Source organism: Esox lucius, chromosome 11 (genome assembly GCF_011004845.1).
Source record: "Esox lucius isolate fEsoLuc1 chromosome 11, fEsoLuc1.pri, whole genome shotgun sequence".
Classification (NCBI taxonomy): Eukaryota; Metazoa; Chordata; class Actinopteri; order Esociformes; family Esocidae; genus Esox; species Esox lucius.
In genome coordinates, this window is record NC_047579.1 from 37,646,691 (window position 1) to 37,669,495 (window position 22,805).

At 39.5% G+C, this 22,805-nt stretch overlaps 1 protein-coding gene across 6 annotated transcripts in view; it reads left to right on the forward strand.

Annotated features, from left to right (window-relative positions):
* crhr1 (corticotropin releasing hormone receptor 1) overlaps window positions 1-22,805 on the forward strand; it is a 175,832-nt gene that overhangs the window by 36,023 nt on the left and 117,004 nt on the right. For all 6 annotated transcript variants that reach the window (XM_020051070.2, XM_034295105.1, XM_034295108.1 and 3 more), the window contains exon 2: window positions 14,952-15,039. In XM_020051070.2, the coding sequence (XP_019906629.1) occupies window positions 14,952-15,039 (88 nt within the window). The remainder of the gene's footprint in view (window positions 1-14,951; window positions 15,040-22,805) is intronic.

Here is a 22,805-nt window from a genome sequence, read left to right on the forward strand (position 1 = left end):
ACATAACTCTAAACCTAATTCTAACCCAACCAAAATTAAATAATATAATTGACATGTGATTTTTGGCAATATACCTAAACAAATAGACATTACGAAATATGTTATTATTTACATCAACACAAATAAATTCAGACCATAATAAATGTTAGTGCAGCATATGAAACAAGAAACCAGGCAAGCCTAGTTCAGCCGGCCCTCAAAAGAAAGTGTTGCCCTCTCAAGATTCAAAACCGGGTCACCCACGCAAAGGGCTGTGTTGTTAACCACTATACCAGAGAGCTGTACATTTGCCAGGTGTCAGGATAGCCTCTTGTGCCTATCCTGCCACTGGCCATTTTTACAGTTAATTGGCCATTTGTGAATTACACTGATACAGTTAAATTGACTAACGTTCCTTACTAGGTTTACCTCCACCACAAATAGCGTCTATGCACTGTATGCGTTTGCCACTGGCCGTTGTAACAGCATATTAGCCAGTAATAAGCTTTAACGGTATCTACTAACTTACAGGAATAGTCACAAGAATTGAGCAATTGCTAGTGAGTCTGACAAAGCAATTCCATTCATGGCATAATAACTTGTTTTTTTTATTCATGGCATAACAAAGTCCTTTTTTTCTTTCATTCGTGAATGAAATTAATACAATAACTATCAATAAAGGTGACGATAACTAAGTTTTCATCAAGTGAAAAAACAAGAGAATCGTGGAATCTACCAGAAATAATTACAAATGTTGTCGTTTTCAATAGATTCTAACTTAGGTTTTAGCCAGGGAAGTTTTGTCTATACCAGGGGTGGGCAATTCATTTTTACAAGGGGCCACATGAGAAACCTGAATTGTGTCAGAGGGCCACACCAACAATAACCTGAACTTAATTCTGCTCAACTTTCTTCCATTGTAAAATGCACTAAATTATATATTTTGAATAGCTGGTACTGATAATCGGAAGAATAAAACTATTCTGTAAATATTTATATTAGGCAATGCGAAATTGTGGTGTATAGGTCAAAAAAGAAAACAAAAGCAATTATTGAATCAGTGCAAATTATTTTTTACTTGTTAATCTCCACAAACAATGAAAAACAACAAACAACTTAACAAGTTTATAGAAATACAGCAATACAACACAATAACATGTAATGTTTTCCACCTTATTTTACCTCTTCAGTGAGAATAATCCAGTCTGTTCTGGGCTTGAACAAGGGCATTGAAATCTGGCTGAATATCTGAGGTGGCTATGTGAAGAACAGCTGAGAGGTGGTCATCAGTGATAGAGAATCTGTGTTTGGATTTGTTTAACTTCATCACTGAGAATGTCTGTTCACGTACATAGGTAGATCCAAAGAGGACTAGAATCCTCTGAGCATGCCTCCACAGGTGTGGAAAGTTCTCCTTTTTGAGGGAGGAGTAAAAGTCCAGCAGTGAGACTGACCTGAAGTGCTCTGCCAGAAGTGTGTCAGACTGCAGGTCAATGAGTTCCATCTGAACATTACTTGGTGCATTATCCACACTGCAGTTGAAGGGAGAAGAAACCATGTGCATTTCACTCTCAAGAGTTTTGAAATCTTGGAATCACCTAGAAAACTCGGCATGCAGTGCTTCTAACATGGTTGTAACTTGTGGATGTGATCGGCTGATCTTTTCGTTTCTTTTAGTGTTGGAAAGTGGGTCAGAATGTTGTCCTTCACTTGGCTTGAGATAAGCTGCAACTTTCTCATGAAAGCCTTCACTGCACTGTACATCTCATGCACAAAAAGGCCCTTGCACTGCAGTTTGACATTTAGTTTGTTCATTAGTGTAGTCACATCCACAGTGAATCCGAGGTCTGCCACCCAGTCTTTATCTGAAAGCTCTGGGATGTTATGTATTTTCTTAATACATAAATCCTGAATCTGGTCTCTCAGCTCCCGGACACTTTTCAGTACTTTGCCAAGGCTGAGCCACCTGACAGTGCAGTGATAGCTTATGTCACCATGTTCAATCATTCACTAATTTTCCTCCAAAAATGCAACAAATTCTCTGTGATTTAATGCCCTCACTCGGATGAAGTTAACTGTTTTAGTTACAGCATCAACAACATGGTTCATTTTTAACACTGTCTTACATAACACTTCCTGATATATAATACAATGCAAAAATGTCAATTTCTGCATAGGGTTCATTTCTGTCACTTTGTCCTGCATTCTCTTTGAAAGTCCAACATTTTTCCCTGTCAGATTTGGACAACCGTCTGTTGTCACACCTGCCAGCTTGTCCCATTTCAGTCCTAACATGTCCAAACATGCATTTACCTCTGTGAACAAGTAATTACCAGTGGTTGTCCCTTTCATTGACTGCATGGATGCCAACTCCTCCGTGATTTGAAAGTCTGCAGTTATCCCACGTAAGAAGATGAGTGGCTGGGCGGTGTCACGTACATCGCAGCTCTCATCCAAAGTCAGAGAAAAATAGTCAGCTGTTCTTCAGCTGAAGCTCCAAGTTTCCAGCGATGTCCTCAACCCGCCTCGTTACAGTGCATCGGGAGAGTGACACGTTCTGAAATGCGCCCTTTTCTCCGGGCACAACAACGCAACAGAGTCCAATAAGCACTCCTTAATAAACTCTCCATCAGAAAACGCCTTACTTTTTCTGGCGATTTTGTGAGAAATTACATAACTAGTCCTGACGGCTGCATCTCTGGGGGTGTGAAGTTTCGTAAAAAGTCCTTGGTGGGTTTTGCTAGCAACGCATCAGACTCCCATGTGCGCTCTTCATCAGACAGATTTCTGTATTTATCCTCATGCTTGGTCGTGTAGTGGCGATTCAAATTATAATCCTTTAACACAGCGACCTGTGTACCACAGATTAAGCAAACGGCTTTACCTTTAATTTCTATAAAGAAATACTTGGCAGTCCATGTCTTGTTGAAAACACGGCATTCGTTATCAACTTTTATTTTCTTAGCGTGAGCTGACATCTTGAGGGTAACCTGGCTAGCGTCACTTGTCGCTGTTCACCTTCACTCTCAGCTCACGCACGCATAGACGTCCATACGTAAGTAATACAAATGTAACGCTTTTCAAAACAAAATTTACAAAGGCCGAAAACCAAAAACCGAAACACTGAAAGAAAAGATTGTGTCAATTATTCGTTGGCCGAATTTTCGGTGCATCCCTATAATTTATGATTGGCCTCACGCGGGCCAGGCAGGGACGTAAAAAGGGCCGGATGTGGCCCGCGGGCCGTAGTTGCTCATACTTTTCAGGTTCATACTTTTCAGTTGGCCAACATTTCTAAAAAAAAGTAATATTCTAATTTTCTGAGATACTGAATTTGGGATTTTCATTAGTTGTCAGTTATAATCATCACAATTAAAACAAATAAACATTTGAAATATATCAGTCTGTGTGTAATGAATGAATATAATACACAAGTTTCACTTTTTGAATGGAATTACTGAAATAAATCAACTTTTTGATGATATTCTAATTGTATGACCAGCACCTGTATAGAGAGCTAGTCTATCTGGGGATGTCCATCTGCTTTTTGGCCTTTCGCTTGATTTGCTCATCTCTAGCCGCTTGTGGGTGTGTACACTTTATCAATGCCGGATGTTCACGTTTACTAGCTCCTGCTAGCTTGCTAGTACAGCTACATAGAACAATAGTAGTATGATGTCAATCCACACAGGTAGGATACCCGGTAATTTGTTTAATGAAAATTGGAATTTCTCTACCTATAGGAGATACACCAGCTGCTGTAGCTACAAGTGTCATAGGAGCTGGCTATGTAGCTAATGTTTGTGTATTTGATGATGACTTAGCTTTATAATACGAAATGAAATGTCTTTCCATTTATTATTAGTATTCCCAACCTATGACAAGAAACGTCTGACCTCTGGGTTTTGCCACCAAGTACTAAGTCATGTTTTGCAGAGGGGTCGAATACTTGTTTCACTCATTAAAATGCAAATCAATTTATAAAATTTTTGACATGCGTTTTTCTGGATTTTTTTGTTGTTAGTCTGTCTCACACTGTTCAAATAAACCTACCATTAAAATTATAAACTGATAATTTCTATCTCAGTGGGCAAATGTACAAAATAGGCAGGGGATCAAAAACATTTTCCCTCACTGTATATATTGAGTCAAGGGTGTCAATATTTTTGTCAATGGCATTTTTCCTTATTTTCAGATTTAAAAGGACATTTTATATATTTATACTTTTTTAAATACCCTGTATGTTTTAAATAGCCTTTTGGATGTGTGTGTGTCAGAAACTGAAGTTCTGTAATATTAATAGTGAAATAAAGAATTACGAGGACCAAATACTTTGATGGTCAATTTCAAAACATTTTAAAAGACAATAATTAGTTATTTGAAGAAAGTGACAGTATTCTTTTTGGCCAGAACTCTACAAAGATTCACAGACCCAGAAATAAACATATCCTCTCCCATAAATATACACAGTCACAGACAGTTACTCATGCACTCACATACTTACAGACAAAAACACAGACACACACACACACACACACACACAAACACACATATACACTCACATTCATCATCTCAATTAGGAGGATTGTACGAGGTGCCATTCAACTTGCATGGTGAGGCCTTTGACAAGGCCTCTAGACCCTCCTCTGAAACCTTGGAAGGATAATAATTGGCTTAGTGTTAATCCACTTAAAAATATTATACCCAGACAACGTGACCTTGCTGCGTTTCTGGACTGTTTTCCCGAACCAGTATTTTCATGTACAGTTTGCCCCTTAACAATGGCTCAGCGTGTTGTTTCCCGCCTGTCCCTGAATTTGACCAGGTTTCCACCTTCACCTCTCTGGGTGGAGCTGGTCCTGTTGTGGAAAATCAAGTCCACTCTTACTAAAACAAATGCACTTCAACTCAGGAACTTGTGAATCTAATAGACTTTAATGAAAATCATAAAACAATGACAGTCATCAAAGCCAGGCCCTTCTGCAGTCTGTACCATGGCTTTTATACAAAACTTTCACACATCACTCCATCTGATCATTCTTTTTGGAAGTCCCACAGGGCGGGGTTTACCTCTTGTCCCCTATTTTTTCTGAGTGTCTGTAGTTCAGAGTAGTAAATCATGACAAACGCATGGTTCATACTTGTGTCACTCTACCAGTGAACACAAAGGCAATACAATTCAGGGCCCTTAATGTCAGGACACTTGATGATGCTCTGTTGAGTTACACTGCTGCTGACACTCTTGATGGTTCTCAGGACAAGATACACACATCATGATGACCATGCAATCTTTAAGAACTCATTGTCTGTGTGTGTGAATTACATAATTCAAGAACTAATTGTCTCTGTGTATGGATTACACATTAATACATTTCATATAGCGTGTGATTATGCATGCACATTAACATATTCATACAGCGTGTGATTGTATATGCATTTCACAGATAATTCCCTCACAGTCCACAGCATGAAAGTCTGAGACCTCATTTGCATAGGGATTGCCGAATAACTGACTTGAGCTTGGATGATTTTTTGGCATGTGGGGAAACAATGCAGGAGAGTCTGTTGAATGTCACAACAGGAGCTCCAGTGCCCTGAGGTTCCTACATGGACTTACATAACTGAACGTGACCAAACGCTACATCATTTAGTAGGATTAAAGCAAGACCACTTTGTTTTCGTCGCAGATAGACGAGATGACCACGTCAAGATTAAGTTATCCAGCGTCTCTGCGCGAACTTGAATGACTTCTATCGCCTCACTCACCAAATGTTGAGCGGAAAGGTGTAGCAAAGAAGTGTCTGTCCTTGGTCATCTGAAAGGGTATCCAGGATTGTACTGGATGTAACCTTTGATCATATTTAACTTTCGTTAGAACAATTAGATTGTATAGCTAGTCTGTTGTATTTTGATTGTTCTTAGGAAGCATTGAGTAGTCAAATGGTTTGTGTTTGGCTTGTAACAAAAAGGGTCCTGGTTTGAATACCCGAGATAACTTATTTAACTCCTGTTAGTAGCTCTGGATAAATTACTTGGATCATTTCATTTCTACTAACTAGGAGATCCAACAACTCCTTTCATTGAAGTGGAAAGGCATTATTTGCATCACAATACTGTTATATCCACACCATGTTATGTTTTCTTTACCGCATGCCAATGGCTTGTTAGTACTGTTGTGTTTGGCAGGGCATGGTCTTAAACCGACAACCCTTGGCTCCACAGTTTTGCACACTACACACAGAACCAAATAGGCAAATCCCAATTGGAAGGGCGAGTAGCGGCTTTACAACAGTTGCTAAACCAACCCCATGATGTCCTCACGCAAACCCTCTCCAAATGAATTAAACCTCATATTTAACAAAGAATCCAAAAATGGATGCATGGAAATCAGGCACCAAACATGGTCCAGGAGGCGCCTTCATTACAGAATTGTCTTGTCGGTTTCTGGATTTACCCAGGAACATTTCAGCGAAGCAGACAATTCATTAATGCTGAGAAGCCTGGGAGAGTCATGGATTTTCCGTAGTGCCACGCAGGGTGGAGCGGGAGGGATTTCAGGGATTTGACTTCCCCAACCTGCTGGTCGTTCACGCAGCTTGGAGCTTTGGTACTCTGCCCGGACTAAATGCCTTTCTTCTACCCAACCAGAATCGGTATCCACTCACGGTTTAATGTGTTTGGGTATTGTATTTGTCATTCCCTGTATCGTGGAGAACTTGAATGTTTTTTGGGGTGTCGACAGAGCCATCAGTTGAGATCATTTTTCTGCTCATGTTCAAACCAGATAAGGGGATCAGAGGTGGATATGGGAGCCGAGATTATCTCACTGTGCTTTTTCATGTCCTGAATAGCAGATTGAAAGGTCATGACCTGGGCTTGAACCTGGCTGGGAACATTGTTTGCATAGTGCCTTGGCCTAAACTGTGAATTAAGACAGAACTCATTTATAGTCAAATTCTGACACCATTGATTAGATTAGATTCAATTTAACTTTATTTTCATTGAACAGTACAGTACAACGAAATGCAGTTAGCATCTAAACAGAAGTGCAAGTAGAAGAAGAGGGCCGTAAATGTAAAAGTATTAGGCACAGTATATGTTACAAGAGTAATGTATAGATGTGCAATGAGAGCAAATACAGTCCAAATGGCAATTCTAAATGAGCAATGAAGGCAAATAGGGGAGGCAGAAAATATACAAGTATAAAGTATATGTATGTACAAGTGGGAAATGAATAGTTGTGCAATCAGGCAAAAGCAAGTACAAATAGCAATTCTAAATGTGCAATGCAGGCAAATTGAAGGTGCAGGTGGCATGTCCAACTGAAATGCAGTTATAGCAGCAATGTGGTTCCCAAGGTTGTCACATAAGGGAACGAAGAGACCTGCACCACCTGCCTGATGGTAGGAGGGCAAACAGTATTACCATAGCACCATAGTGGCTCGGTCCAGACGTGTGCTCATTCATGGCACTTGAAATTAATCAGACCAAAATTGTGTCAGTCTCTTGGTCCTGGTGGAAGTCCTGATGCCAGCCATTGTATCAGATCCAAAACCTGTTGTTCCAGTGTTATCTGCTGAACTCCATTAGATAGAAAATCAGAGAGCCCTCTGGGCACCAATTAAATCCACTTTGCACAGATCTCATTCATAGGGAATAGGAACTAGATGACAGATAGAGAAATATATCCCTGAGGACCTCTTTCATCTCAGCAACATTTTAGCACATACATTTCCATTTAGGAGGCTTCAGTGTATGTCCTGTAGAGGGTTTACAAAGGTTTCCTTTTAAGAATTAACATTTTGGAATTTGTTTGAATTGAGATAAAGAATAATACTTGATTAACATGGACAGGCAGAATTAGATTTAGTTTGAGCAAGTTTGGCAACCATAGAATGGGAGCAGGACTGTGCCCAGCTGAAATACCTTGTATTGTTCCTTGTTTACGACTTTAGGCAAGGCTAAGCTGTCAAGGGATTTGCTCATGAAATGCTTACTCTGCTTTGCTGCCAGTACAATTGTGCCTGCAAAAAATGTGGTCTATTTTTATTGCTTTGTGTGGGAATATTTCTGTTATACACCTTTTAAATCAAGTCGAAAACTTTTAGCAGACTTTTCTATATTTCTGAAAGATACTGCAAAGAAAGTGTGTATTTTATTTCCACCAACCAACCTAATCATTATTGAACAAATGTGTTTAAATGTTTTTGCCCCCTGACTTCTTAAACATCCTCTTTCATTTCTGACAGCGTTAAAGGGGCACTCAGCAGGATGCCAATGTTTCACAGAATATCCCAAGGTGTATCTCCAATATAAAGCAACACTCCTCAATTGCTGTGTTTGATCAGGAGAGTTTCTGCTGCCCTCAAACTTTGAGGTTATGGAATCAAGTGATAACTAGGTCAGACATGCTGGCTTTGCCAGTATTTCACATTTTAAGTAATTCAGTGGATACTACATATGAAGGAAGTGGACACAGTTTAGTGGGCACTCTTGTCCAGAGCAACTTGTGCTCTGAACAAAAGAGAACTGTGATAATCCAGTGAGCTTGCTAGGTATTTGCTGCTAACTTTAGTTGTTGTGTAATGTGTTCAATGTGAATGTACCTAGCTAACAAACATTGGCTAACTAATTATTTAACAAAATTTTTTATTTCACCTAATCTTGTTAGCTAGTTCAACTATCAACGTTAGCTAGCCAGCTATAAATAAATGTCTATTGTTGACATATTCTAACTGATGCTGCAAGCTGGCTTGCTACTTTCCGCTTTGTTGATTGATTAGTAGATTTTTTTTATGTAAACTTAGTTGACACTTGACTTCAGGGAGTTTGTATTGTTCAGGGTTTTACACATACCATCACACTTTCAAAAGACAATACAAAATAAAAACCTGAAAAGTCAAAATCAAAGGTCAGGGAAGGGTGCACCCAATGCTGTGGCTAAAACGTGTAGTCTGTAAATAATCGGCAGTCTGACAGCAGAACATGTGAATTCATATGCATATCATTACTAATTAATGCTGGAGCTGCTGCCCCCACGACCCGATACTGGATAAGCGGATGAAGATGAGATGAGAGATCATTACTAAAATCTATCTGTTGCAGTGGTTGATTCGGGCAAATCAATTACAGTACAAATTGCTATCTTTAGAAGTGTTTTCATACTTTGATTACATTACAAGTTTGCGTTTCCTGTCAGTGCCTAGGTTCTATACTCAGGTTGGTGTGGATGTGGCATCTAACTGTAGAATAGGTGATGCCAATATCTTTATACATTTTTCAATTATTCAATTGTGATCCATGAAGAGGTTGTTATCTCTGCAGCAATCCTCCTCACTATGCTAGGGGGCAAAACACTGTGATAACACTTTGCTAGGGGGCAAACCACTGTGCTAGGGGGCGAACACTGTGCTAACACTGTGCTAGGGGGCAAACCACTGTGCTAGGTGGGGAAACACTGTGCTAACACTGTGCTAGGGGGCAAAACACTGTGCTAGGGGCAAACCACTATGCTAGGGGGCAAAACACTGTACTAGGCAATTGATAGATACCTCTTGTTTTTTCCCTGTTAGTTTCCAGGCATGTAGCTTAGATTTGGTTTATAAGAATGTATGTGTGCTAATAGTCGTGACACATAAGAAAACTATTAAGTTCTTGATTATTTGCTTCCCTTTAAAAATGTGGCCTCAATTTAAGATTATAGATTTCTTGATTTTTTTGTAAGAGTAGCCTAGTGGTCAAGTTGCCTAGAGGTCAAAAGTAAACAAAATGTTGCTGGTTGTAATCCCTGAGCCGACAAGGTGTAAAAACCCAGTTGTCCATTCCCTGAGCAAGAAAAGTATCTGCTGTAAATAGAAAATGTGCTTTTAGCATGATAAAATGAAAATAACAGTCAAAAAAAATTCAACACATAATAACCAAAAATTCTTATATTTATTTCTGGTCTTTAATAAGAGGTCCAATAGTTCTAGAGGGAATTCTATATCTAGATGGATAATGAAGTTGGAGGTGCAACTCTGCTGTAACTGGTACACAGAAAAATTCAAAGCCTCAGAGAAAGCAATTTACCATAAAAAATTTAAATTATTCTGGGGTCCTATTGCCATGTTTGGATTATAGCCTGTATTTTCCTATAGGGTGCAGTCTGTCTCACCGACATGAACCCAAGTTAGAGGTGTCAAAATCTGTCTCACACACCCTTGAGGTTATGCGTTCTACTCCCCAATGCCTACACAGATCTGCCCTGTTGGATAACTGAGAGCACGAGGCTTTTGGTGGGCTAGCTTTCCTTCCCTCTGTTCCATCGCTCTGCTCAACTCATCACCATGGGCAATGTGTGACTCAACAGTTTGTTGGAGGAAGGAGGGGAATCTAGTTCAGAGATGTGAGTGACATCTGGGCCAGATCTCTAATTTTTTGCTGAGATTCACTTGTCACACACCGCAGCCAAGACGGTCTTTCTAAATATAGTTTCTATGTGATTAAGCGATATTCTCCTGATTTAGAGAGAACCCCCCCTCTGGGATGACCTTCACTCAGACTTTTGATGTTGATATAATTTGTGTAGACTTCACAAATTAATACGATGAGGGGTTTCTTATTACCAAAAATGCAGTATTGCATCTTCAATTTTTAAACACATGCAGAAGCATACTCACTTGTGCCCACTTTGGTTGTGCTTAGGGAGGAGTGGTATAAATCAATGACCCCTGGATGATCTCTATGCCAGCTCAATGCCTTGGGAGATTAACTTCATGTTGTAAAATAAGAAAAATACCATATCTCTCTTTCTATCAATCCATGTCTCTTTACCTCTCTCTCCCTCTCTCTGCCTCTCTCCCTCTCTCTTCCACTCTCTCTTGCCACCCCAAAAATGCATTATGTTGGGTTTTTGCACAGTCTTAAGCCTCTGGATTTATTTCCAATCATAGAGGAAAGGAGCACTTGGAATTTATGGACTACAAAGGCTAGGGATATAAGAACTACAAAGACCACAATATCCCTTAGTGACACCATTCTGTCACCTTTTTAGTTTTTTTAACCAACCAAACATTTAAATGTGTTATGAAGCAGCGTTATCGTTAACACAGAAGTGTTACAGTGCCCTGTTAGATATCCCTCACGTGTAAAATAAACTCTGCTGTTCTTCTTTCCACCACATGGGGGCGTCTGCATAAGCTGAGTGAGTTTTGTGTATTGATGTTGCACTGTTAAGGACTTTTAGCACTGAAAAGTCAGTTAGTAACACCCTAAGGTCGTGTTAATGTCCATTTACAAACACTTTACACAAATGTGTAGTCTGCACAGGGACTACACAATTCAAGCAAAGGACCTTGAGCAAATACTTGGACACTTTATCACTATGGAAGCCTTTAAACTGTGTGACATGAAAAAACAGCAGCCAATTTTATGGGACAGTTCATTACTCTTCACAGCAGAATAACAGGGCTAATTTAACCCTTGGGAAAGATGTCTTACTCATCCAGCACTTAGACCGGACGGTTATTCCAGAACATTCTTCTGGCAAAGTGCCAGTTTGTTTGTGATAATAAATCACAGTTGGGAAATGGAGCAATCAGAATAAGAGAAGGTAACCTGAGATGGTTTGACACCTAATGAACATGTGACTTCTGCTATCAGAACATAGTCAGAATACAGTCAGAATACAATCTGCTTTCAGGTGGTGCAGCAGTCTAACAAACTGCTTCTTAGTGCTGAGGCCTCCTCTACAGACAGAGTTTGCATGTTGTCAGGGCTACTTACAGGCAGGGGGCCGAGGATATCATGCAATGGCATGTTTGGAATGACTAATTTGGGGCATTTGGGTGACTTAAAGCTAATTGTGGTTGTTAGCCAGAATTTTTTTTTTTCGGTCAACTTCCTGGTTGAGCAAAGTATGCCACTCGGGTGGGGATGCCAAGCGCGCCTGTTCTCATCTCTGACTGTCCTTTGGGACATGGCTTTAATGTAAAAAAATAAATAATACAGTGATCAGATTGGAAGAAAAGGGTCTAGATCCACAAAATCCAATTTTGTTCAGATGATGTTCAAATCAAGTTGACCGCATCAGGACGTGATCTGGGAGGTATTGTGTGCAGATTTCCGCACAGGTTACAGAGAGCACAGCAGCCTTCATATGAGTCCAGAAAATGGAGCAAGAGGAACCTATTTGCTTATAACATTGGCAGATAATATTTTGAAAGAAATACTTTTGTTTGGCTAGAGTTACTGCAAAGAAAACGTGTATGAATATACAGTGGATATAAAAAGTCTACACACCCCTGTTAAAATGCCAGGTTTTTGTGATGTAAAAGAATGAGACTAAGATAAATCATGTCAGAACTTGTTCCACCTTTAATTTGACCTATAACGTGAACAATTCAATTTAAAAACAAACTGAAATCTTTGAAGGGGGAAAATAAAAAATAGAAAACTCACAATAACCTGGTTGCATTAGTGTGCACACCCTTAAACTAATACTTTGTTGAAGAACCTTTTGATTTTATTACAGCACTGAGTCTTTTTGGGTAGGAGTCTATTAGCATGGCACATCTTGACGTGACACTATTTTCCCACTTTTCTTTGCAAAAGTGCTCCAAATCTGTCAGATTGCGAGGACATCTCCTGTACACAACCCTCTTCAGATCACCCCACAGATGTTCAATTGGATTCAGGTCTGGGTTCTGGCTGGGCCATTCCAAAATGTTAATCTTCTTCTGGTGAAGCCATGCTTTTGTGGATTTGGATATGTGCTTTGGGTCGTTGTCATGCTGAAAGGTGAACTTCCTCTTTATCTTCAGCTTTCTAATGGACGCCTGTTTTTTTATGCCAAAATTTGTGATTAATCAGAGTCACTTTAAATGATGGCAGGTGTGTAATGACTTCTATTTAACATGAGTTTGAATGTGATTGGTTAATTCTTAACACATTCTTAACACACTTATGCAACCAGGTTATTGTAAGGTTTTATTTTTCATTTTTCCCCCTTCAGTTTGTTTTTCAATTTAATTGTTCGCATTATAGGTCACATTAAAAGTGGATAAAGTTCTGACATTGTCTCATTCTTTTACATCACAATAACCTGGCATTTTAGAAGGGGTGTGTAGACTTTTTATATCCACCGTATTTTGTTTTGTAAGCAAGCTTTCTGTCTACAGCAGTTAATTAGTTAGCAAGCAATAAAAAATAACTTGCCAACTGATTTATCCAACGTTTGCAATTTATTAAACAGTGGCACATGAAAAGGCAATTTTGACGCAAAGAGGGTAAATACATTTAAACCAAGGGGTAGACAAATCATGTTTTTTGAAACAAAGAAATTAAAACATATCTCACCTATTTTTCCATATCATCACAACATCTACTCCATCCTGAGTGGAACCACAGTATATCCTTAGCTGTGACTGCGATGGCCATATCATCCTTGAGTTCAGAAAATTCTGAACTCAAGGATGATAGTCATATGGTAATCTCCCACTTCCCACATGGTGATGAACACACCATAACATGACTCAAAGAGATACCCAATAGCAGAGAGATTTTTTATATCAATCGCTGTCAACTCACTCACTTATTTTTGGCAACAGCCCCTGCAGTATGCACTAACCCCTACATGTACTTAAAAAAAAAACTAGTGAGAAGTAATATATGTAAATAGCATGAAAAATGTATTCTGCAAATGTGAAACGCAGTGACTGCAATGGGCCAATTCTGAATATGTGTATAAAACCCAACATATAAAATGTCTGCAGCATTTCATCCTGATGCTGGTAGTGTACGTATGATAGTCTGTGAATTTTATACATCAACATACAGTACATGTTTTATTCAGTGAACCACATAGAAGTGCAAATTTGGGATATTGACTGAAAAAATACATTAGGCACAGTGCATATCATGTGGTTTCCCTCATCCCAGCAGTGAAAATCACGTCTATGCTAAACGTATTTCTGTTGGTGGAGAGTCAAGTTTACCCCAGTTGCAGAAACAGACTAATCAGACTTGCTTTCCTATTTTTTGCAATCGTAGTAATTCCTACACCTTCACATCGTATACAGCTGCACAGCCGAGCCAATTACTTGGTGCCTCATGTCTCGCTGATTGGTCCCTGAGACCCCCAATTTTCACCAGCCCAGGGAAAATGTTACAAGCCATGTTTGTAACTCTATTTACAGAGTAACGAACAGGGCTAGTAGTTTATAAATGGATGTTTTCTATACATTTTGTCTGTATTCATGTTAATTTAGTCTAGTTTTGTAACTGCAAGTAACCCAAAAAAAATCCAACCAAATGTAATTTGCAAAAAAAATTGTGTATTATTTCAACTGTGCATACAAAATTATTCACTCAAATATAGGTATTTAATAGTGATCATGATAAATATATAATATATATATATATATATATATATATATATATATATATGTACTAGCCCTATATATATTATATAAATACATACACACACACACACACACACGTTTATATAAACATGCATACACACCTATACATACATATGTACCCATACACAGATTCCTAACATGTATGTATGTTAAAGAAAAATTGCTATAGACCTCAACTAAACTTAGCCGTGGTAAACTGACAATATATTACAAACCCTTAAGATGCCTTATTGCTCTAATAAACCAGTGACCAACACAATTTGTGCAGTAAGAAGAGATGTGATGTCATTAACATTGTATACAGTCTCACGTAAAATGTCTGTCACCAAATCAGCATTCAGTATTCAAATCACCTGGTTTATAAGGTCTGAGCTTTCTGTAACCTTATTTACCAAAACCATTAAAATTACTGAAGAAAATGGTTAAATGTGTTTGTTTAAACTGGCAAACTGGTCTGGTCCTGTTGTCGTGAATGCATTCCTTTTGACCCTTTGAGGGAGCAATGCAGTGTGGGGCACAGGTTGTTTCCTCCGTTGTTCACCATTTATCTTACCTTCCACTTCTCCTCTTCAGATTCTGATCATCTGGGCTGTGGTGATCTACGGGGCAATGGCTGAACTGACATGTGATACGCTACTCCTTCTGTCCACCAATCTCACAGGTAATTGCCTCTTCCAATCAGCTGAGGACAGTTTCTATGTGGGTGGGAAATATTGTTATGCAAGAAAAAGCAATATTTAACAGCGTTAAATAGGTAGTTGAGTCATTCCATTTAACCTGAGTGATGAGGTCAACACTCCAGAAGCTGATGAAATGCTGTATACAAGTAACAGCAGCCATTATCTGTTGGTCCACAGAATCAATGGCCAACAGAAATTTGTTCCTAATAGAAGACCAGATTGTGTTCCCAATAGAAATCCAGATTTTGCTCTCAGTAGAAGACCAGATTTTCCTCCCAATAGAAGACTAGATCGTGCTCCTAATAGGAGATTAGATTTTGCTCCCAATAGAAGACTAGATTTAGCTCCTAATAGAAGATTAGATTTTGCTCCAAATAAAAGACTAGATTGTGCTCCCAAAAGAAGACTAGATTGTGCCATTGTTTGATTTATCTGGTTATATCCACGTCTTGCCTTTTCATTTAAGTACCTTTATATATATACTTCTGCACCTGTGTCCTGATACCTTGAGAATGCCTAGAATGACTTCAGCAAGCTATCCATCTATTGCAAACTAGATTTTTTCACCATAGACTAGGCTTAACCCGTGTCAGTTTAAGTTCCTCCTGCCCTTGTGTTTGTGAATGACTTCAGAAAGCTATCCATCTATTGCAAATAGATGGGCACCACAGTGTCTTTCAGTGCCAAATCATGTTCCATCCTGGTATATTTTGATGAAGCCAGTTAGTAGTCATCAGGTGTATGCATTGTTCAGACGGGCAATCATGCTAGCTACATCAGCCTATCAATCATGCTAGCTACATCAGCCTATCAATCATGCTAGCTACATCAGTCTATCAATCATGCTAGCTACATCAGCCTATCAATCATGCTAGCTACATCAGCCTATCAATCCTGCTAGCTACATCAGCCTATCAATCATGCTAGCTACATCAGCCTATCAATCCTGCTAGCTACATCAGCCTATCAAGTTACCGGCAGAAAGGATAATTGTCTGACACATGCTCTCCATTGATGTCCTACATGACGCCAGGACAAAGTAGCGGGCGGGCAAGATCATCACTGACCACTCACACTGTTTAGTACCGTAAAGTACCATGAAAGGATAGTGTCATTGCAGACATACTGTATGCTTGGCCTGAAGCTGCCATGGCATGGCAAAGGCGTGGGCTGGAGATTTCCAAAAGCCATGGAATCATTTTGCCTGGGCAGTTTGACGAGACTGCGTAATAATCAAGGATGGAAAAGGGGACTGATTGGCACTGAGATAGCCTTGGTATCGATCTAGGAGTGGCCTGTGATGATTGCAGTCTCTTTTCCTTGAGGATTACCTTTTCCACCTCCAGCCCTCACTTGCACTTCAAAGGCCACTCCAGAAGATTATCTGGAGCAGCTATGTGTGAAGGCGGTGTGTTTCAGCACACAATGGGTATGGCAGAGTCGGCTCTGATAAGTTACATTATAATGCATTATGTCAACGTTATCAGTGAAGGCATGGAGAGGATACTGTAATTCAGGGTATCGAGGACACATCCGTTATCAGAGGAGGCATTGGGAGGATACTGTATGTCGGGGTATTGAGGACACATCCGTTATCAGAGGAGGCATGGGGAGGATACTGTATGTCAGGGTATCAAGGACACATCCGTTATCAGAGGAGGCATGGGGAGGATACTGTATGCCAGGGTATCAAGGACACATCGGTTATCAGAGGAGGCATGGGGAGGATACTGTATGTCAGGGTATTGAGGCATGTGGAGGATACTGTTTGTCAGGGTATCAAGGACACATCCGTTATCAGAGGAGGCATGGGGAGGATACTGTATGCCAGGGTATCAAGGACACATCGGTTATCAGAGGAGGCATGGGGAGAATACTGTATGTCAGGGTATCAGGGACACATCCGTTATCAGAGAAGGCATGGGGAGGATACTGTATGTCAGGTTATTGAGGCATGTGGAGGATACTGTATGTCAGGGTATCAAGGACACATCGGTTATCAGAGGAGGCATGGGGAGGATACTGTATGTCAGGGTATCGAGGACACTTTGTGGGACTGTCTAAGTGATTGATTATAAACATTTTAGACTAATTTGAATTTTGCAACGTAGTTAAAATGTGCACAAATCTGAAACAAATTGGACATAACTTTTGAACAATGTTGACTAGCAAAACCAGCCTTTAGAATTTACAAAAATATCTGTGACGTTATTTTATCAGTATCAGTTTAGCAGTTCAGCAGTTGGCTGGTCAAAGTACTCATCTCTGCATTTTTTAGAGTGCCGGGAAAAAAGAAGGCCAAGGAGCTTTGCAGTGTCTATGGGTTCGTTGTGATTTATTTTTCATTCCATGTGTGAATGCTATACGTAATGTGGTACCTGGAAACTGGTGAGTAATGCGTTAGGATAGGTTCCAGAGCCGAATGAGAGGGGAATAGAACCAAGATGGACGTCCCTGTCCAACACTATCCACTAAATGCAGTGACTTCCCTCATTTTTAAACAAATGGTTGATGTTCCAAACTTGAACAAAGAAAACAGCCTTGTAGGTATTAATATAAATATTAATATTAATGATCACAAAAAAAACAGCCTTGTAGGTATTAATATAAATATTAATATTAATGATGACAAAAAAAACAGCCTTGTAGGTATTGTTCAAGTTTGGTTGATGTTCCAAACTTGAACAAAAAAAACACCCTTGTAGGTATTAATATAAATATTAATATTAATGATGACAAAAAAAACAGCCTTGTAGGTATTAATATAAATATTAATATTAATGATGACTCCCTCCTGGGAGGGAATGGTAGCTTTAGAAACATTTAGCCATTAAACTAAAAAGACTCTTAAACATTATTAATTTTACCCCTTTTTGAAGAAAAAAACCATAGCCGGTTTAGAACTCTATTTCCTGAACAACTTTTCTCTTTGTCAATTGTAGTAAATGCTAGCTTGATATGTAAAGGTCTGCCGTGCTAACAAAGGGTTTCACATATTTTTTAGAGCGTGTGCTCAAAGCAAATCATTGACAATCGGGACAGCGTTGCATGATTTCTCTGGCATTCTGCATCAGGTACATTGTGGTTTGAATTAATTGCATTGTAAAAACGTGATTGTAATTTTTGTAACAGAATTGTCTCTGTCAGCGAGTGCCAAAATAACACGTGTGCTGAGAGTAGATGATTGACAACTGTGATTGCTATGCTTGACAGATATTTGTTATCCTATATCGGATTTCCAAGAAGAATGAATGCATGACTGATGTCAAATGCTGGCTGGAGTCCTGTCATTGAACACAAGACAAGAGAACGGATACACAAACACTTCTGCATGGTGTCTTTAGAAGTCAAAAATAATGTATGTACACGGTAAAGAGGTTCATTCCACTCTTCCCACACAATGGAAATATCATGGCAACACTCTTAATTGACTGCCAGCAAAAACGACCTACATTCAGGGTATTGTATGTGTATTTCACACTCTGTTGAGGTGAAAATGTGAGCATGACGCTTGTATTGAGGTCAACCGAAATGTATGTTAATGTCAACGTCAACAATCCACTGAAGACAACTTTTTTTACACCCCCCAATTGTGTGTGTAACCGTTTGCAGTCACTTTTCCCAAACTGGACCTTTTCTAAATATTAAGCAGTGAAAACGCCAAATATATCAACATAGGATTCTCGGAATTTCACTGAAGGCCTGTTTTAATAAAGAAATCTTAAAGAATTTGATGAATATTCACTGTAAGATGTGTTTTTTGACTCTGTGCTTACTCTGTGTCCTGATGTTTCCCCCATCAGAGGTGTGCCCTTCAACTTTCTAGTGCGTTCTAATTACTCTTCACTGCATCTGTCTTGAGCTGTGATTTGTCAACTTAACTGAAAATTTTACAAATAAATTCCATTGCATGAGCCACATCAGTCAGCATCATTTGAATTAACATTCTACATTACCATAATTAGATTAAAAGTAATTGGAGTCATATGCCATATTTCCTCATGAAGTAAGCTTTTAAACGAACAAACAAGTTCACAGCGTATCAATGATTTTGTTCTGTCAACTATTGGTCAATATTGTGAGCGTCCTTCTGTTCACCATGGTCAGCCTTCCTATTTAACCCCAAAATCCGCAAGGTGCTCAACGTGGATTCATTTGGGTGTTTGTTTCTACAGAACATTTAGAACATTCAGGAAGTGCTTTTCAGGTGTGGAAGTTGTAAAAATCAGTACAATTCATCTAACTCATCAAGCAAGCAGATTCACACAGTGAACTGTGACCTGAAGGACTAATTTACATTTGAGGAGGATTATTGTTATCATAACACCAAAGATATATGTATACCAATCATTTACGGTTAAATGTTTTTCAAGCAGTTCCTCCTTACAGCAGAAGAAGTATCCACATATGGTATGCAACTATAAAGCTTGATTTCAGCAATATCAGAGAAGCTGTCTGTCTCATCCTGACAACGGTGTTGTTAATGGAGAGGGGTTGTGGGTAGGCGGATCTGTTTGCACTTTAGGGAGGTAGTTATTAAACAATGGAAATGTTAATGAATGTACTTGAGAAAAAGAAAGAAAAATATATACAAGCCACCCTGAACAGATTCCGGTATTTTGTTAAATTGTCTCTGAAAATGCAGTAATCATGACTGGGGACTTTACACTGCTTACATTTTTCCATTATATTTCTGTCAACCCCCCCCCCCCCCCCCCCCCCCCTTCCCTCATTTCAGACAAACAAGCTGATAGAAATGCCGTTGTGGTACATTTATTAGGTTTGGGTTGTGTGAACATGACAGCAGATCACCCAATTACTAGACCTTATTATGGAGGACACGGGTGCTAATTCTCTTAGTTTAGACCAGGTTGCCATGGCGCCATGATTTATATAGAGCCTGTACATTTGTAAATATTTTGCTGTTTTAAGTGAGGATGATTTAGCATTTTACAAAACATCAGCCGGGTTGGTGCTATGCTTCTTCCGCCAGAGGATGGGAAGGAGGTGCTCCAGGCCTGTCCGTCTGATGACCACTGCTACTTCAGGGTTACCCCGACACCCTGTCAACTTTGGAGAGCATCAAGTCAAGACATGCCTCAGACATTTGGTTTTCCATTTGTTTTCAAAGCGCTTTGTGATTCACTATGTAATGAAAGGCTTTATATAAAATAGTGAGTTATTGTTATTATTGGTATTATTGATATCATTTTTCTTATTAATTTATTGCAGGTGCGTGGTGTCCAAAGGTGAACCATTAGGTTGGACCAACGTTTCCTTGGTCCCTGAACGCCACATTATTGTCAGTTCAGTGGTTTCGCTTAAAGTGGATGTCTAGCAGGCTTGTGCACAAACACAAATGATGCAACACTATTGATGCCGTGTCCCATCAATAACCTGCTAATTGGACAGAAGCCATTGTCTTCTGATGAATAAAGCAATTTTGTTCATCCCGTAAAGGTCAAATAACCTGGTGTGCTTCTAAGTCTTCCTTGCAAACAAACACACACAGTGCTAAGATATTTTTACTTAGCTCTAAGTGATTTTGAAGAAATATTGGAGGATGAGTTTCAATAAAAATGGTCAATGTGATAATGCACTACGGCCCCATCACATTTTTACAGGACTTAATGCTTTGTTAGCTTGATAGATCAATCTCACAATAGAAGTACGGTAGGTTAGATTTATTTTTAATACGATTTAATCACTTTGCAAGTAATCATAAAGTGACTTCCCGACCTAACAGCTGTTCAACATGTACAGTCATGTGAAAAATAAGTACACCCCCCGGAAGGTTGCTTTGCTTGTATGTTTTGGATGATTGTCCTGTTTCGAGATCCATGTTTGGTTCTGCTTCAGCTACTGACAGATGGCCTCACATTCTGTGGTGCAGTATGGCATTTATGGTCAATTCAATAATGGAAAGTTGGCCAGACCGTGGGGCAGCAAAGCAGCCGCAAACTATAATGCCACCACCTCCATGCTTTACGGTTGGTAGGAGGTTCATCTGTTCAGTAGTTTTACTCTTTACCCAAGCATTGTCTAGGCAAACATCTGTCATGTCTTGATATAATTTTTTGAAAGCAGATTCTTCTTCCTTCCTGACCTCCATGTAGGCCAAGTTTGTGCAGTCTCTTTCTGACAGTGGACTCATGCATTTTGACATTGATTGTGACAAAAGAGGCCTGTAGATCCCTGGATTTTACCCTGGGGTTCTTAGAGACTTTTATGAACATCTTTCGATCAGCTCTGGCCGGAATTTGTTCCTATGTAGATTGGTCTGGACTTTTCTCAATTTGTAGATGATCTGTCAGATAGTGACATGATGTACTTTGAATGGGCTTGGTAACCTCTCCCAGACTCATAGGCATCAATAGGCTTTCTTGTGTGGGCCTTGGATAGGTCATTTGATTTTTGCATTACGCTGGGCTCGAACTTGGGTACTGTGCTTTGCAAAACAGATGATCGCCCTCCTGGACAACGCACTGACCCGACGAGATAAACAGGTGCCAGTTGTAGCCCCATCAACAACATTTCAAGCTAGCTGCCAAGTGAGCTCATGGTATATGTTCTTAACTCTACCCCCAAGTGAGCTCATGGTATACGTTCTTAACTATACCGCCAAGTGAGCTCATGGTATACGTTCTTAACTATACCGCCAAGTGAGCTCATGGTATACGTTCTTAACTCTTCCGCCAAGTGAGCTCACGGTATACGTTCTTAACTATACCGCCAAGTGAGCTCATGGTATACGTTCTTAACTATACCGCCAAGTGAGCTCTACGGAACAATCAAAATAACCATTATATTTGTATATGGGACCTTTTCCTCTAAGGGCGTGTACTACAAACCCGATTCCAAAAAAGTTGGGACACTATACAATTGTGAATAAAAACAGAATGCAATGATGTGGAAGTTTCAAATTTCAATATTTTATTCAGAATACAACATAGATGACATATCAAATGTTTAAACTTAGAAAATGTATCACTTTAAGGGAAAAATAAGTTGATTTTAAATTTCATGGCATCAACACATCTCAAAAAAGTTGTGACAAGGCCATGTTTACCACTGTGTGGCATCCCCTCTTCTTTTTATAACAGACTGCAAACGTCTGGGGACTGAGGAGACAAGTTGCTCAAGTTTATGAATAGGATTGTTGTCCCATTCTTGACTAATACAGGCTTCTAGTTGCTCAACTGTCTTGGGTCTTCTTTGTCGCACCTTCCTCTTTATGATGCGCCAAATATTTTCTATGGGTGAAAGATCTTGACTGCAGGCTGGCCATTTCAGTACCCGGATCCTTCTTCTATGCAGCCATGACATTGTAATTGATGCATTATGTGGTCTGGCATTGTCATGTTGGAAAATGACAATGAAAGAGACGACGTCTGGATGGGAGCATATGTTGTTCTAGAACTTGGATATAACTGTCAGCATTGATGGTGCCTTTCCAGATGTGTAGGCTGCCCATGCCACACGCACTCATGCAACCCCAAACCATCAGAGATGCAGGCTTCTGAACTGGTAACAACTTGGGTTGTCCTTTTCCTCTTTAATCCGGTTGACATGTCGTCCCAGTTTTCCAGAATTAACTTCAAATTCTGATACGTCTAACCACAGAACACTTTTCCACTTTGCCACAGTCTATTTTAAATGATCCTTGGCCTGCGCTTCGGGATCCTCTTTAGATACAGCTTATTTTTTGACCTATAGAGTTTTAGCCGGCATTGGCAAATGGCATGGT